General features: G+C 45.7%; 1 protein-coding gene across 13 annotated transcripts in view; it reads right to left on the bottom strand.

Moving 5' to 3' along the window:
* Window positions 1-18,575, bottom strand: part of LOC135513920 (splicing regulator ARVCF-like) — a 411,972-nt gene that overhangs the window by 55,182 nt on the left and 338,215 nt on the right. For all 13 annotated transcript variants that reach the window (XM_064936936.1, XM_064936940.1, XM_064936939.1 and 10 more), the window contains one exon: window positions 3,243-3,426. In XM_064936936.1, coding sequence (XP_064793008.1) covers window positions 3,243-3,426 — 184 coding nt within the window. The remainder of the gene's footprint in view (window positions 1-3,242; window positions 3,427-18,575) is intronic.

The following is an 18,575-nucleotide window of genomic DNA, read 5'->3' on the forward strand; positions in this document are numbered from 1 at the left end:
ATTAATAAAAAATAAAACACCTTGATTAAATAAGTATTCACCCCCACTACATGTTATAATCACCTTTGGCAGTGATTACAGCTGTGAGTCTTTCTGGGTAAGTCTCTAAGAGCTTTGTAACGCTTGAATTGTGCAATATTTTAAAAACCAGATATGTTCAATTATTGCCATAGATTTTCAAGCAGATTTCAGTCAAAACTGTAACTTGGCCACTCAGGGACATTCACTATCTCCTTGGTAAGCAGCTCCAATGTATATTTGGCCTTGTGTTGTAGGTTATTGTTTTCCTGCTGAAAGGTTAATTCCTCTCCCAGTGTCTGGTGTAAAGGTGAAGCAGGTTTTCCTTTAGGGTTTTGCATGTGCTTAGCTCCATCACTTTTTATCCTGAAAAACTCCCCAGTCTTTGCCTAATGTCAAGTATACCTATACCATGATGCAGCCACCACCATGCTTGAAAATAAGGAGGTATTTACTCAGTGATGTATAGTTGGATTTGCCCCAAACATAAGGCTTTGCTTTTAGGCCAAAAAGTGTATTCCTTTGCTGTGTTTTCTTTTGAAGTATTACTTTAGTACCTTGTTGCATACAGAATGTAAGTTTCGGAATATTTTTATTCTGTATATTTGTATTCTTCTTTTTGCTCTGTCATTTAGGTCATTATTGTGGAGTCACTACAACATTGTTGATCCATCCTCAGTTTTCTCCCATCATAGCCACTGGATTGTTTTAATATCACCAATGGCCTCATGATGACATCCCTAAGCAGTTTCCTTCCTGTCCTGCAGATCAGTTAAGAAGGACGACTGTATCTTCAATGTGTCTGTGTGGTTTAATACATCATCCACAGCACAATTATTAACCTGACCATCCTTAAAGAGACATTCAATGTCTGATTTGTTATTGTCACCGATCTACCAATCACTGCCCTCCTTTTTGAGGCATTCAAAAAGTTCCCTGGTCTTTGTAGTTGAATCTGTGATTGAAATTCAATACTTGAATAGATGTTGTATTTATAGGGGACAGATGAAGGGGTAGTCGTTCAAAAATCATGTCAACCCCTATTATTTCACATATAGTAAGTCCTGGTAACTTATTATGTGATTTGTTAAGCAAACTTTTATTCCTGAACTAATTTAGGCTTTCTTAAACAAAGGAGGTGAATACTTATGACCATATTTTAGTAAATTTGTAAAAATGTGTAGAATTGTATTTTCACGTTTACATTATGACATATTTTGTGTAGATCAATAACAAACAATCACAATTGAATCTACTTATGATTCCCACTCTATAGGCCATTTAGCAGACGCTTTTGTCAAAAGAGACTTCCTCACAAAAGTAAATAATATGCTAAAAAGCATATAGAGGTTATAGTGACCTAAGCAGCAAATGTGCAGTTCTGTCAAGGCATGAGTACACACAATCTCCCATACATCAGCAGATCTCCACACAAATTTGCTTCTGCCTCTGGCCAGCTTACTAGGCAACAGAGAGTGTCATTGGTTACAGTTGCCATGGAGATGTACTCGACAGCAGGTAGAGAGAGGTAGAGAGAGAGAGAAGTAGAGAGAGAGAGAGAGAGAGAGAGAGGTAGAGAGAGAGGTAGAGAGAGAGGTAGAGAGAGAGAGAGAGAGAGAGATAGAGAGAGAGAGAGAGAGGTAGAGAGAGAGGTAGAGAGAGAGAGAGAGAGAGAGGTAGAGAGAGGTAGAGAGAGAGAGAGAGAGAGAGAGAGAGAGAGAGAGAGAGAGAGAGAGAGAGAGAGAGAACCAAAACAGAAGAATGGGTTAATCTGGAATGGGTTACATTTGATCAAAACAGCAGGGGGTTGGAAGAAAGCGTTGACTTGGATCCTGACCAACAGACTGCACTGACTGCTGAGCTGAGCTGAGCTGCAGTGGATTAGGGACTGTGGGTTGGCCATGATGGGGCTGGGGCAACATACAGTATAGCTGGTACAGAGGATATCTTGATATGCTTCACTAGGGTGGTACACTGCCAAAATACAGGGCCCAAGTCACGACAGGAGATGAGAGAAAGAGGGAAAAAATACTAGTAAGTTGTCTGAAGTTTTTTAAAGTCCACTTGGCAAAATGGACACTGGTAGAGAAGTCATAGCCAATATAAGGAATTTGTAGCTACTAATTCTTTATTAGAAACACTAAAGGACCCCATAGCACTAGAGAGCCATCCACAAGCATAATTCCTGGATTCCCATGTGTTACAACATATTGGAGACTTCCTCAGCGGGAGCCAGTTGAGGTTGGACACAGCAGCCGTGGCTAGTTTACTGGTGGGGATAGAACGCAGCTCTAGACAAACAATCCCACCTTATCTCCTGAAGGACTATTGGCTTAACTCAGACAACCAGACCAGACTCACTGTTTGTTATCTCCTGTCTGTGGGGGGGGGGGGGGGGCTCACACAGGCTCAAACACTGGCTTCCTGTTTTAACACTTCCACTAAAAGGTCAACTAAGGTCAGTCAGTAAGCCAGCTGAATAGATGAGGGCAGTAGTCTTGAGTGACAGTAGCTAGAGACTGGACTAGCTAACTTTTGTCTCCTGATTAACTCTAACAGTTTGATAACGTGTTCCGATTGAGAAAAGGTTTATGGACACAATAATCCACAGCAGGAATACATTGAGGAGAATGTTGCTATCTACTAGATGCTGTGCATTATGTCATCTAGCCTTGAATAAATTGAGGAGGAAAACAGGACTTTCTCACCAACCTGTGAGAATTCTTGTAAATCTGCACACTAATTTCTTCCGGACGAAATCGTCCCAACCCAACCCCTTACAACCTTTTATCTCAGAAAGGGACGTGGATTTAAAATGGCTAATGTCATTATGGGAGAGGTAACCATGGCGATAAGCCCTTGTGGCCCTGGAAGTCCTAATCAAGCATCAGGTTGCTAGGATGGCCTCTAAGGAACCTGAGGCTGTCTGTACAGGGGTCTGTTAATAGCACTGCTAATGGCCAAAGCAGCATAGGAGAACATCGATTTCTATCTGTTCATTATCAGATGCACTGGTGGAAAATGTCTTTTAACTCCCTCTCTCATTCAGAGAATAGCCTCTTTAGGTGAAGTGCTGGAGTGAGAGTGGTGGCCTGGTTTGTCCATATGCATTGTACCATGGGCCTGCTGATGTGTTACTTTAACCATCTTTCATCTGCTTCACTATGGTGGAAGTACCTTTAAGAGGCGAGTGTGTGTGTAGTAGGCCTCAAGCAAGCTATTACCTCAGACATCCTGATGTGTTCTTGAAGACGGTGGACCACTCTGCATCACGAGGTTTGGAGTCCTCGTTGGGCTCATGCTCCCAGCCTGAGTGGGGGATGATGACCTCGTTGGTCAAAGTCTGCAGTCCGTGGTTTATAATCACCATCTTCAGGGGCTCAAAGGAAGACAGGTTCCACAGGGTCCCTGTGGAGTGGAGGAGGGAGGGAGGGAGGGGGTGATTTGGAGAGGGAGAGGGAGAGAGGAAAGGAGAGGATGGAGGGAAAGGATGTGGAGGAAAGAGAAATGGAGAAAGGAAGAACTGTCATTCTTTGATAACTTTCACATCTGAGTGAACAACCATTCATGCAAAATGAAACAAGTTACTAGTAACATACAAAACACAGTGAGAACAAAGTCCTGTTTTTGCTCACACAGTGACTGCTGTGTCTCACTGATTATAATTCAATCATTGTGCCTGCGTTTTCTGTAATCTCAGAGAGAGGGAGGGAGGGGAGGAAACACACACGATGAGGAGAGGTTTATAAATACAGCAGGCATGGAGCCTGGCAACAATTGCAATAAAGAGAAAATCAGTAGGGATTTCATAACAAAAGGATGTATCGGGGCAAGACCTTTCGGTTTGTGGAAAACAAAATATTATAGAATGACTTCAAAGTTCACATACAGTCCTCTACACACACAGGGTCTTTATTTTGACTATCTTCATTGAAGTTCCCCTCCTCCCCCGGACAAGGCCTAGTGGGGGAGGAATAGTAAGAAAATGGTTAATTCTGGGGTCAGAAAGTATGGGCTCCTTCGGCACTGGGATTATTTCTTACTCAGACAACAATAACAGCTAGAAGCTATACCGTTTAGCTAAATATTCTATACACACACAAGCAACACAGTTTCCACACGGTCAATATTTCCGCTGTCAGATCATGCTTACTGCACACTATAACATCTAAAAATACCTTTGTCCCTCTCGAGGGGTTAACTTGTGGTTTGATAATACCACTACCTCCCTCCAACAACAAAAAGTACATCTGTAAAGTACTTACAACTGAAAATGGCCTCCATACTCCATTACCTAAACACTGCAAGGCCATGAGGCACTCTGGTAACATGGACTATAGCTTGCCTGATAGGCAGAACTGAACTCTGTGTCGCTAAGGGAACAGCCATGTATTGCTAGAGGTTCATTTGACTTTTACAAAAAAGTCAGTGGCGTGTTACTGTGGCACTCATGCATGAACAACAGGAGACTGGGCTGCCTGGGAGGCTGCTGGGTTGATTACCTCCAACACTGGCCCATTAGCATCACCCCATTGGCTCTGACAACCAGCGGTAAACACACCAAAAGTAGCCAATGATAGTTAACAGCCCTCCATCACTGGAAGTCAACGTTAGCAGGCAGAGTGTTTCATCAACTATAGGATCTATGGATAATTAGTGACAGCAAGCAGGTGGTCAACAGCAGCCAACAGCAGCCAACGATAGTCTACAGCAGCCAACAGCAGCCAACGATAGTCTACAGCAGCCAACAGCAGCCAACGATAGTCTACAGCAGCCAACAGCAGCCAACGATAGTCTACAGCAGCCAACAGCAGCCAACAGCAGCCAACGATAGTCTACAGCAGCCAACAGCAGCCAACGATGGTCTACAGCAGCCAACAGCAGCCAACGATAGTCTACAGCAGCCAACAGCAGCCAACAGCAGCCAACAGCAGCCAACGATAGTCGACAGCAGCCAACAGCAGCCAACGATAGTCTACAGCAGCCAACAGCAGCCAACGATAGTCTACAGCAGCCAACAGCAGCCAACAATAGTCTACAGCAGCCAACAGCAGCCAACAGCAGCCAACGATAGTCTACAGCAGCCAACAGCAGCCAACGATAGTCTACAGCAGCCAACATCAGCCAACGATAGTCTACAGCAGCCAACAGCAGCCAACGATAGTCTACAGCAGCCAACAGCAGCCAACAGCAGCCAACGATAGTCTACAGCCCTTACTGGAACAATCCACAATCTTTGGAAGTACATTCATCAGCATTAGGCACAATGCAATCAACTGCTACTGTACATTTATTTACATGAAATTAAAAGAGAGATAGAGAGAGAGAGACATACTGTGGGCAATATATACTGAACAAAAATATAAACGCAACATGCAACCATTTCAAAGATTTTACTCAGTTACAGTTCATGTAAGGAAATTAATCAGTTGAAATACTTTCATTAGGCCCTAATCTATTTCACATCTGGGCAGGGGCACAGCCATGGGTGGACCTGGGAGGGCATAGGCCCACCCACTGGGAAGCCAGGCCCAGCCAATCAGAATGATTTTATGATTATGATTTATACACTTTGGCATTTGTTTTGCAGCTATGCTAGGAGAAGCTTAAGTGAAGTAAACATTTACAAATCCCAGCAAAATGGGAAAACAAATTAAACCTGTGTCTTGAGAAATATGAGATTTACCAAGAAGACTGGGACCTATAATCTGCTGTGGTACAGGGTTTTCTTTCTCCTTTAATTTCCGGAACCATCCACTGACAAAATAAATTTGGAGTGAGGCAGCGTCCCAAATGGAACCCTATTCCCAATTAGGTGCACTACACTATTCTCTATATTGTGCAAACGTACTGCACTATATAGGGAATAGGGTGATATTTGTGACGTTGCCTGGGTCCACAGTCCAATGACAGCCCATTATTACTGTATATTACATTGACCAGCCTGCTGATATGGCTGTCATTCCAAGCCCTTCAGAACCAACCATTAAAGGATAAAATACTGTTTGTGACAGTGACATCCTTCACATCCTACAGTGAGCAGAGGAGAATGCATTTCTTTGTGGCGTAGCTTTAATAAATCACAAATAGTGGCCATAGCTCACAGTCACAGTACAGTTAGTCTATACATGACTGAACGCTGACTGGGGGAGTGACAGACAGTCTCCATGCTTCACAGACAGTGGTTATGCAGCGAGCAGGGTTTGTAGGGATCTCTCTCTCATTCCCTCTCACACTTCATCTGGGCCAGATTACCTCCAACACAGTGCCATTTCTAAAGTCTGCCGGTTCTTTCACATCATACTTTCTTTCCCCATCTCCCCAGTCCCCAAGAACCTGCTGCCTTGTGGATGGACACTCCTCCCTCCCTCTCGCTAATCAAATCCCAAGGTAAGGGATGGGACTGAAAGCCAATCAGAGGCAGGCCAGGCCAGGGAGAGGGCCAGGGAGAGCTGGGAGGTGTGAGGTGGACCAGGGCTGGACCCCCTTTATTAAGTTTGCTTCCCTCCCAGTCTCCATCCCAGGACCCTGGGCGGCTAATCCCATTTCTTGGGCACTGGCTGCTGCAGCCATGCTGCTCTAACAGGCCCATTCACTTAGAGCTGCCATTACACCCCATCCTCCCCCCTGCCATTAATCACAGATTATAGCCTGGGAGAGGGAGGGAGGGAGACAGAGTAGGGAAAGAGGGAGAGAGAGAGAAAGGGAGAGGGAAAGAAAGGGAGAAGGAAGGCACATACATATTAGCCATACTGTGGGCTAGGCTGTAACTCTCCTACTGCTGTCACATAAATAAAGCAACCTCACGGCACAACACCTCTCCTCCAAGTGACCTACTTGTTGTGTGTATGTACTGACATGTGACCTACTTGGTGTGTGTATGTACTGACATGTGACCTACTTGGTGTGTGTATGTACTGACATGTGACCTACTTGGTGTGTGTATGTACTGACATGTGACCTACTTGTTGTGTGTATGTACTGACATGTGACCTACTTGTTGCGTGTATGTACTGACATGTGATCTACTTGTCGTGTGTATGTACTGACATGTGACCTACTTGTCGTGTGTATGTACTGACATGTGACCTACTTGTTGTGTGTATGTACTGACATGTGACCTACTTGTTGTGTGTATGTACTGACATGTGACCTACTTGTTGTGTGTATGTACTGACATGTGACCTACTTTTTGTGTGTATGTACTGGCATGTGACCTACTTTGTGTGTAACTGATAGATGCACACACACTACATGTTAATGTTTTTAAATTCATGTCAATTGTAAAGTATTTTGTATTTTTCTTTATGTGTCAGACCCCAGTAAGACTATCTGTCACCATTGGCTTCGACTAATGGGGATCCTAATAAAATAAAATAAAGCCTTTAGCCTTGTTGTTCAAATAAATCACAGCCTAATTGATCAGCAGAGATGACGGACAGTCCATGAGATAGTAGAGGAGGCGGCCACGGCAGGTGGCAGGAGAGTTAAGGTACGACAGGCAGAGGCCACATATATGTTGATCGGGCTGTGTGTATGAGTGTGTCTGTGGATGTGTCTAGAGAGAATGTGTGTATGACAGGGTTTCTGTTAGCCAGTAATTGGCGGCTTTTGTCCAATAAAAAAAAATGAAAAGCCGATAAATACAATTGTTTCTGACCAAATTGACTGGGCCAGCAGAAAAAACAACAGTAGGCAGGCTATCAGCGCGTCACCACCACTTTACAATGTGAGCTGGAGGCAGTATGCATTTCGAAAACATACTTAATTGTTTGAAACCTGAATGTTTTACTTCATAGTATGAGGCATGTCTTACCTTTACTTGAGAATCCTACCATGGAAACATGGAGGCAATTATTTTATAAAGACTTCATAGGAGGTGCGTGAGTTTCAAGTTTGGGGGAGCAAACAATTTATTATACGAGTTATGATTTTCATATGCACATTTTCATGGAACAGTTTAATTTCAATAATAACATTTTCATTTCTCAAAACCATTGTCACGTGGTTAATTAAAATTATAAAATATAAAACTTAAAATGCATCTAATGCGAGATCACCAGCCTCTGCCATATAGTGTGTATGCCACACGTTGATACACTGTGATCATTGGCGGCTAAATGACAGATACAGCGAGATGGCCAATGCAGCCGTTGGCCTTTACCTTCCATTGTAAACTAAGTAAAAATACATAAAGCCGACAAAATAAAAACAGTAGAAAATCTATTGATGAAAATGCTAGTTCTTTCAATCACATTAATCTCTCTACTCATCCTGTCTGCCTGCCTTTTTATCTGTCTTGATTTGAGCTATGCAATATTGTATCAAATCAATCAACTGGATCTGGTCTGAAGCTCTCTCTAGCGAACTTGCAATATTGTATCAACTATTCTGGGCCCTCAGAGTTTCCACAGACTGCTGTTTCTACATAAGGGAAAAGTGTTCAGGTTTTTATGATGTTTCCACTGGATATGTGGGATTATCAGATGATGATATTTTGATCTTTCACACCGAGGCTTGGTGATTATTGAGGGGGAGATTGTTGGAAAGATTTTTTTTAAATAGGCCTGCTGTGAGGAACTACTAGGCCATAATTCACAATGGATGTTCAAAAAAAAGACTTTGGTGACTAACTATGTGAGGTGAAGAAAGAATGAATGAGAAGCTCAGCTTATTAGTGGTGTACGTGGTGAGTTAAGTCAATCAGAAATCAGACATTCCCAAATGGGCACTCTCCTAAATGTGCTGCAGGCCAGTTAGACTATTTCTATGCTCAGGTGCACACGCTCCCTCAACATTAACAAGGCAGAGAAACCAGACACATGCTCATTGCTCACATGGAGCACCAAAACGTATTTCTCACAAGTGTAGCAGGTTGTGACTCTGCAAACAAGTTTCCACTCAGAGAATGAGAACGGTAAATGACTGTAGGCCTAATTAGTAATACAATGCATTAACATAAATGAATGTAACCAAATTATGGGGATTAACGGTACATTTACTACTGGAGACATATGTAATGGCGAATTGATATAAATAACCAAAGGGCAAACAATTCACACAATGAAACAAATCTTGGCCACACACCCCTCCCCTTTATCTTGTCTCAACATTTTTAATTATACTCAAGACACCTTATTTTTATACATATTTGACATGCTTTTCACTGACAGCCCAACTCAATAATCAACTAGGCCTTTTGGCACGCACACCACCTATGTGGTTTTCATGCCATTTCTCTCCCGTTCTGTTGGTTTTCATATCAACTTTCTTTTGTTGTCCAGAAGTCAAAAGCACAATCCTAGTAATATCAGCAACCCATCCTAGTTTTTGCATCTGTAGATTCACCCTCTTTCTGAGTTTCTAACAGAGATGTTCTTTTCTGTCATATACCACTCACATCAGGTGTGTTTTTTTCCCGCAAACTGCATTTTGGCAAATAACTGCATTTTGGCAAATCTATGAAAGCCACGTTTCATTGGCTGCTTCATTACAGGAGTTGCATAGTATGTCAAGATCATCCAACCCGGAAGCCAGCCGCACCAATGTGTCAGAGGAAACACCTGGCAACCTTGGTTAGCGTGCACTGCGCCCGGCCCGCCAAAGGAGTCAATGGTGCACAATGAGACAAGGATATCCCTTACCGGCCAAGCCCTCCCTAACCCGGACGACGCTAGGCCAATTGTGCGTCGCCCCACGGACCTCCCGGTCGCGGCCAGTTACAACAGAGCCTGGGCGCGAACCCAGAGTCTCTGGTGGCACCACCCGGGAGGCCATCATTATGAGCACCGTGGGTGGACACCCTAATGCAGGGGTGTCAAACTCATTCCACGGAGGGCCATGTGTCACGTTCTGACCTTAGTTTCTTTGTTTTGTCTTTGTTTTAGTATGGTCAGGGCGTGAGTTGGGGTGGGCAGTCTGTTTGTTTTTCTATGTTGGTTTTTGTGTTCAGCCTAGTATGGTTCTCAATCAGAGGCAGATGTCGTTAGTTGTCTCTGATTGAGAATCATACTTAGGTAGCTTTTTTCCACCTGGGTTTTGTGGGTGTTTATTTTCTGTCTTTGTGTTGCATGTGTATGTCACCAGACAGGACTGTTTCGTTTCGTTCGTTCATTTTGTTATTTTTGTATTGATTCAGTGTTCAGTGTTCTTTAATTAAAATGATGAACACTTACCACGCTGCGCTTTGGTCCTCTTTTCTTTCTCCCGAAGACGATCGTTACACCATGTGTCTGCGGGTTTTTGTTTTTTCCTTTCAATTAAGACCTAGACAACCAGGTAGTTCCTTACTAATCAGTGACCTTAATTCATCAATCAAGTACAAGGGTGGAACAAAAACCCACAGACACTCAGACCTTCCTGGAATGAGTTTGACACCTATGCCCTAATGGTGTACACACCCAATGCAAATGGATCTGCTACATTTCTGAAATGGCCAGTAAATTAAAATCTTCCCTGTCATGTTGTCCGGTGTCACATTTTCTAAATGGAAACTCTGGTGAATGATTGTGTCTGTGGCTGTGTCCAGAGAGAATGTGTGCATGAGTGTGTCTGTGACTGTGTCCAGAGAGAATGTGTGTATGAGTGTGGATGTGTCCAGAGAGAATGTGTGTATGAGTGTCGATGTGTCTAGAGAGAATGTGTGTATGAGTGAGGATGTGTCTAGAGAGAATGTGTGTATGAGTGAGGATGTGTCTCGAGAGAACGTGTGTATGAGTGTGGATGTGTCTAGAGAGAATGTGTGAATGAGTGTCTCGAGAGTTCAGTAGGAACAGACCCATATGGAACAGCTGGCCCCTACCTAGATCTCAGCAGAGTGGCCAGCCCACAAGCAGCACCAATCGACAGCAGTGTGTGTGTGTGTATCCACACACACACACACACACACACACACACACACACACACACACACACACACACACACACACACACACACACATCACTCTTTCCTCACCAATTTTAAAAAGAGCTGAACCCTTTTCTGGGCCACGAATCAACTCAAGTGCCACTCCAAGTCTCTGCCTGTGCCCTCACTCTCTCCTCTCCCCATCCTACCACACAGGGGAATCGTATAAAATAAATCCTGTCTGAAATGGGTGGTGGTGTGTGTGTGTGGGGAGTGGGGGTGGGGGTTCTGTGTTTCCATTAAGTGCTGTATTGGGGTGCAGGAGAACTGCAGCTAAATGAATCCTTTATACAGCATTCGGTGGTTGGTCCTTTCTGTCAGGACCCGGTTACGAACCTGGGTCTCCAGAGTGAGAAACAGTCACTTAACCAACTGAGCCACGAATAGTCAGCAGAACCCAGAAGATGAGGCAGACACAGCAGTACTTAAGACGGTGTATTTAATAAAGTAAAAAAGGAGAAGTCCTTCAATACAAAAAAAATGGCAAATCCAAAAGGTGGTAGGAATAGCACAAAAAAGCCTCAAGAGATACTCAAGAACAAAAACAGAATTCCACAAGAGCATCCAACGGAATCGACAAGAATACACAGAACACTAGGGCTGGGTGCTAACATACAAACACAGAGCACAGAACTGAGGGAAACTAAGGGTTTAAATACAATCAGGGAAAACGAGGCACAGGTGCAAATAATAATGGGGAACAAGGGAAAAAACATAAGGTCAAAAAGCACAATGGGGGCATCTAGTGACCAAAACCCGGAACAACCCTGGCCAAATCCTGACACTTTCATGTGGCATTCTGAATGCTGGCCCTCACGCCCCTGCTACCTATTCCCTATACACTCCCCTGCTACCTATTCCCTATACACTCCCCTGCTACCTATTCCCTATACACTCCCCTGCTACCTAGTCACTATACACTCCCCTGCTACCTAGTCCCTATACACTCCCCTGCTATCTATTCCCTATACACTCCCCTGCTACCTAGTCCCTATACACTCCCCTGCTACCTATTCCCTATACACGCCCCTGCTACCTATTCCCTATACACTCCCCTGCTGCTTATTCCCTATACACTCCCCTGCTACCTATTCCCTATACACTCCACTGCTGCTTATTCCCGATACACTCCCCTGCTGCTTATTCCCTATACACTCCCCTGCTGCTTATTCCCTATACACTCCTCTGCTGCTTATTCCCTATACACTCCTCTGCTGCTTATTCCCTATACACTCCCCTGCCAGCTATTCCCTATACACTCCCCTGCTGCTTATTCCCTATACACTCCCCTGCTGCTTATTCCCTATACACTCCCCTGCTGCTTATTCCCTATACACTCCCCTGCTGCGTATTACCTATACACTCCCCTGCTGCTTATTCCCTATACACTCCCCTGCTGCTTATTCCCTATACACTCCCCTGCCAGCTATTCCCTATACACTCCCCTGCCAGCTATTCCCTATACACTCCCCTGCTGCTTATTCCCTATACACTCCCCTGCTGCTTATTCCCTATACACTCCCCTGCCAGCTATTCCCTATACACTCCCCTGCTGCTTATTCCCTATACACTCCCCTGCTGCATATTACCTATACACTCCCCTGCCAAGTATGCACACACACTCACACTCACACACGCACACACAGCACATCCACTACTCAGCTTCTGGGAGAGAGGGAGGGTGCTCAGCAGCTCTATGAATGTTGGATTACAGTAGAGAACAAGGAATGAACACCTGTTTAGTAGTTGTTTGCCCACAAATCTCTGTTCATTACTGTCTATGAATGGAAAATATATGAGACAAATGCACTCCACGATCATCTACCTTTTCAGTTATGTGTTTGCTAGAGGGCGCAGGCCTATATTCAGGAGGAAAAAAGAGAAAAGGGAAGCACTACAAATAAAAATATGAAACCGTTTGGTTAGTTCCACGTCAACCCTTCCCTGCCTGAACAGAACTGGCCTTGGTTTTGGGGACAGCACAAATCCGTTAAAAAAAGCATGTGGATGACCATAAAAAACGGTCTATTTTTAAAGCTCCAATTATATTTAATTGTAGAAAAACATGCCCAGTGTGGGGCACGCTGTAAACTGATCACACATTGTGACGGTGCTGTTTTCATAGAGGTCTAGCTCTAGCAACTAAAGCATATGGTCAGGCCTGGGATGGTAAGAAAGAGGGAGGAGAGAGAGAGAGTGAAAGAAAGAAAGCGAGAAAGAAAGAGCAAGTAAGAGAGAGAGAAAGAGAGAGAGAGAAAGAGAGAGAGAGAGAGAGAGAGAGAGAGAGAGAGAGAGAGAGAGAGAGAGAGAGAGAGAGAGAAGGAAGGAAAGAGGGAAGGAAAGAGGGAATGAGAGGGGAAAGAGAAGGAGAGAGCAGGGGAGAAAGAGAGAGAAGAGAATAGACCAATAGAGAGAGAGGGGGAGAGATAAAGAGAAAGACAGGGAGATATAGGGGAGGGGTTTTCCTCTGTTCCCCTGTCTTGTGGTGGGAGGTTATTTTTATCTGGGCACAGCCATCCCTCCTCCCACTCAGACTTCTCAGTCAGAGTGACCATACATATAGTAGACTACATAGAGATATTCCACTACACCTTCATGTGCTGTACACATCTTCTCCTCTATATTCAACAAGAAAAAACAAGTGAAACAACATCTGTTCTTCACAGACAGTCCTTCCATCCTGCCATTTTCTGTGAAAGCACCATAAGATGTTATTACCACTTATAGTTAGTCACAACACATAATTCATTCTAAGCGTTTTATAATGCATTACAGAGCACATGGTACATGATACACATATGTGCAGTGCCTTCAGAAAGTATTCATACCCCTGACTTATACCACATTTTGTTATGTTACAGCCTGAATTCAAAATTGATTAAATCTTTTTTCTTTCTCACCCATCTACACACAATACCATAATGACAAAGTGCAAACATGTTTTTAGAAATGTTTGAAAATGATATACAGAAATATCTCATTTACATAAATGTTCACCACCGAGTCAATACTTTGTAGAAGCACCTTTGTCAGGGAGTGTTTCTGGGTAAGTTTAAGAGATTTCCACACCTGTTTTGTCAATTGTTATTTAAAAAATTCTTCAAGCGCTGTTAAATTGGTTGTTGATCATTGCTTGACAACCCTTTTCAGTTCTTGCCATAGATTTTCAAGTACTTTTAAATCAAAACTGTAACTAGACCACTCACTCTCTTGGTAAGCAACTCCAGCATAGATTTGTGTTTTAGGTTATTGTCTAACTGAAAGGTAAATTCATCTCCCAGTGTTGTCAGGACCCGGTTTCGAACCTGGGTCTCCGGAGTGAGAAACAGTCACTTAACCAACTGAGCCACGAATAGACAGCAGAACCCAGAAGATGAGGCAGACACAGCAGTACTTAAGACGGTGTAATTTAATAAAGAAAAAATCCTAAAATACAAAAAATGGCAAATCCAAAAGGTGGAAGGAAAAACACAAAAAGACCTCAAAAGAAACTCACCAAAAATAAAAAAAAACAAAAAACAGAATACCACAAGAACTTCACCCGGAATCGACAAGAGCACACAGAACACTAGGGCAGGGTGCTAACATACAAACACAGAGCACAGAACTGAGGGAAACAAAGGGTTTAAATACAATCAGGGGAAACGAGACACAGGTGCAAATAATAATGGGGATCAAGGGAAAAACATAGGGACAAAAAGCACAATGGGGACATCTACTGACCAAAACCCGGAACAACCCTGGCCAAATCCTGACAGAATCCCCCCCTAGGAACGGCTCCTGACGTTCCTACCAGCTCTCTCAGGGTGGAGGACCCTGAACTGACGAATGAGGTCAGGGTCCAGGATGTCTTTGGCAGGAACCCAGGAGCGCTCCTCAGGACCGTAGCCTTCCCAGTCCACCAGATACTGCCAGGACCGCTGCACCCGGCGGGAATCCAGTATCCGGTGGACGGTATAAGCCGGCTGGCCTCCAATGACACGAGGCGGAGGGGGAGGTCTGTCTGCCGGGACAAGGGGAGAAAAAACAACAGGTTTTAACAATGACACATGAAATGTGGGATTAATCTTAAGGGATCTGGGTAAGTGTAGGCGATAAGAAACTGGGTTAACTCTCCTGGCAACCTTGAAGGGACCGATGTATTTTTGGGACAGCTTGCAAGACTCCACCCGTAGAGGTAAGTCTCTTGTGGAAAGCCAGACTCTCTGGCCGGGGCGCAGGGTAGGCCCGGGACGGCGACGTCTGTTGGCTTGTTGTTGATACCTCTGTGAGGAACGCATAAGATTAAGACGGGTCTTCCTCCACATAAGCCGACAGCGTCTGACGAACCTCAAGGCTGAAGGCACTCTGACTTCTGCCTCCTGGTCCGGGAACAATGGAGGAGCATAGCCAAACTGACACTCGTGCGGGGACATACCAGTGGAGGAGGAGCGCAAGGTGTTGTGCGCGTATTCGGCCCAAACAATAAAGGATGACCATGTGGACGGGTTGTCACGAGTCATACATCGGAGGGTGGTTTCCAGCTCTTGATTCATCCTCTCTGTTTGGCCGTTGGACTCCGGATGGTACCCTGAAGATAGACTGGCAGAAGCCCCCATGAGTTGGCAGAAGGCCTTCCAAAACCTTGAGGCGAACTGGGGACCTCTGTCAGAAACCACATCTTGAGGAATGCCGAAGACTCGGAACACATGATTAATTACCAACTCAGCCGTTTCCTTGGCAGAAGGTAACTTAGTCAGAGGGACGACCCTGGCCGCCTTTGAAAACCTGTCGATTATGACTAGGATAGTAGTATTGCCATGGGATGGAGGAAGTCCAGTAATAAAGTCCAATGAGATATGGGACCAGGGTCTGTGGGGAACAGGTAAAGGATGAAGGAGTCCTTGAGGGCGGAGGTGAGAAGATTTACCCTGGCAGCACACGGGGCAGGCATTGACGAAAGTGGCAACGTCTTCTCTTATGGTAGGCCACCAGAACTTACGCTGGATGAACTCCAAGGTGCGACCTACGCCCGGATGACAGGTGAGGCGAGAGGAGTGCCCCCACAGAAGGACCTGAGTCCTCACTGCCTTGGGGACAAACAACCGATTGGCAGGGCCTCCTTTAGGGTCCGGTTTGCTAGCTTGAGCACGTCTCACGGTATCCTCAACTTGCCACGAGATCGGAGCCACAATCTTAGCAGCAGGAAGGACAGGCATGTCCGTGTCATCTCGAATGGCAGGAGCGTAGACTCGGGACAGGGCATCCGGTTTGAGATTCTTCGACCCTGGCCGATAGGTGAGGATAAACTGGAATCGATTGAAGAAAAGAGACCATCTAGCTTGTCTAGAGTTCAATCGCTTCGCCTGCTGGATATACTCCAGATTTTTGTGGTCCGTAAGCACTTGAAACGGGTGAGAAGCCCCCTCGAGCCAGTGTCTCCATTCCTTCAATGCCATCTTAACCGCTAGGAGTTCACGATCCCCCACATCGTAGTTCCTCTCAGTCGGGGTAAGCCGGTGTGAGAAGAAAGCGCACGGATGAAGCTTCTTGTCTTCACCCTCTGAGACAGGACAGCTCCAACACCAACCTCTGATGCGTCTACCTCCACCACAAATGGTTCATCCGTAGTCGGTAGTATCAGGATGGGAGCAGAGAGGACGCGCTGCTTGAGTCCTTGGAAGGCCGTCTCAGCTTCTCTTCCCCACACAAACCTTGCATTGCCACCTTTGGTTAAAGCTGAGAGAGGAGCTGCCACCAAACTGAAGTTCTTGATGAACTTGCGGTAAAAGTTTGTGAAGCCCAGGAAACGCTGAACATCCTTAACGGATTTGGGGGTGGGCCAATCCGCTACCGCCCCTACCTTCCTAGGGTCCATTTGGACTCGACCGGGTTCCACTACAAATCCCAGGAATTGTACTCGGGATGAATGGAATTCACATTTTTCCGGCTTAACGTACAGATGGCTGTCCAGGAGGCGTTTGAGTACTTGTCTGACATGCTTAGTGTGTTCTTGAAGGGAGCTCGAAAAGATGAGGATGTCATCCAAGTAAACGAACACAAATATGTTAAGCATATCCCTAAGCACATCGTTTATGAGCGCTTGGAACACCGCTGGGGCGTTGGTCAGGCCGAAGGGCATCACCAAGTATTCATAGTGACCAGTAGGCGTGTTGAAAGCGGTCTTCCACTCGTCACCAGGTCTGATCCGCACAAGATGGTATGCGTTCCGCAGGTCAAGCTTAGTGAAAACAACTGCTTCCTGGAGCAGCTCGAAGGCTGTGGCCATAAGGGGTAGCGGGTAACGGTTACGGACGGTTATGTCATTGAGTCCCCGGTAGTCGATGCAAGGACGTAATCCACCATCTTTCTTGGCCACAAAGAAAAACCCTGCTCCCGCCGGGGAGGTAGATGGACGCATGAGGCCTGCTTCCAGAGAGTCCTTGATGTAGGTATCCATAGCAGCTCGTTCGGGTGGAGATAGGGAAAAGATCCGACCCCTGGGGGCAAGTGCCCGGAAACAGGTCGATGGGGCAATCGTAAGATCTATGGGGTGGTAGCATGGTGGCCCTCTGTTTGCTAAACACCAGTTTGAGGTCATGGTAACACTCGGGAACTCGGGTCAGGTCGATGGATTCTAAAGACTCGGGAGTAGAACTCGGGGAATTCTGGAAAATACAAGTAGCTTGGCACGTAGGACCCCACTGCTTGATAGTGCCCACAGACCAGTCGATGTGAGGGTTATGGCTGTGAAGCCAGGGGTATCCAAGGACGAGAGGGAACTCGGAACAGGAGATCAAATGAAAGTTAATCAATTCCTGGTGTTGTGAAACTGAAAGTCTCAAGGAGGTAGTGACATGAGTGACAAGTCCAGATCCCAAAGGGCTTCCATCCAATGTAGTAACCCTCATGGGTTCACCCAGAGGTTCAGAGGAACGCCATTCTCCTTCGCCCAGACACCATCCATGAAGTTACCTGCGGCTCCAGAGTCTACCAAGGCTTGAAGGTGAAGCTTGTGGTTGTCCCAGGAGAGGGTGACTGGAATGAGCAGACGGGAGTTGGACGGATGGGAGGAGGTTATGTTTCCCGTTACAGTTCCCCCGGTCTGTACGGGACAGAGCGTTTCCCTGGAGCCCGGGACACGTGGAACGGAAATGGCCCGGTTTGCCGCAATATAGACAGCGTCGCTCCCTCATCCGGCGGTCTCTCTCAGCCTGGGAGATGCGTCCAATCTGCATGGGTTCCGGTGGAGCCAGCGATGATAAAGGTGGGGACTCGGAGCTGGGACTGATAGGGGCTAGAGGTCTACGGTTGAGTTCTCTCTCTCTCAGACGCTGGTCAATGCGTGAGGCCAACTTGATCAGGGACTCGAGATTGTCCGGTGGTTCCCGAGTGGCCAGTTTATCTTGGATAGTGTCGGAAAGGCCCTTCAGAAAGCACACCGTGAGCGCCTCGTTGTTCCAGCCACTCGCTGCTGCCACCGTGCGGAACTGGATGGCATAGTCCGTCACGCTGCGCCAACCTTGATGGAGAGTCAGGAGCTGTTTGGCTGAGTCAGAACCACTGCTTGGGCCTTGAAACACTCGTTTGAATTCCTCAGCAAAGGCAGAGTAGCTGGCACAGCAGGAACTATGGGCATCCCACACAGCAGTAGCCCAGGCCAGGGCTTTTT

Source organism: Oncorhynchus masou, chromosome 25, assembly GCF_036934945.1.
Source record: "Oncorhynchus masou masou isolate Uvic2021 chromosome 25, UVic_Omas_1.1, whole genome shotgun sequence".
NCBI classification, from domain to species: Eukaryota; Metazoa; Chordata; class Actinopteri; order Salmoniformes; family Salmonidae; genus Oncorhynchus; species Oncorhynchus masou.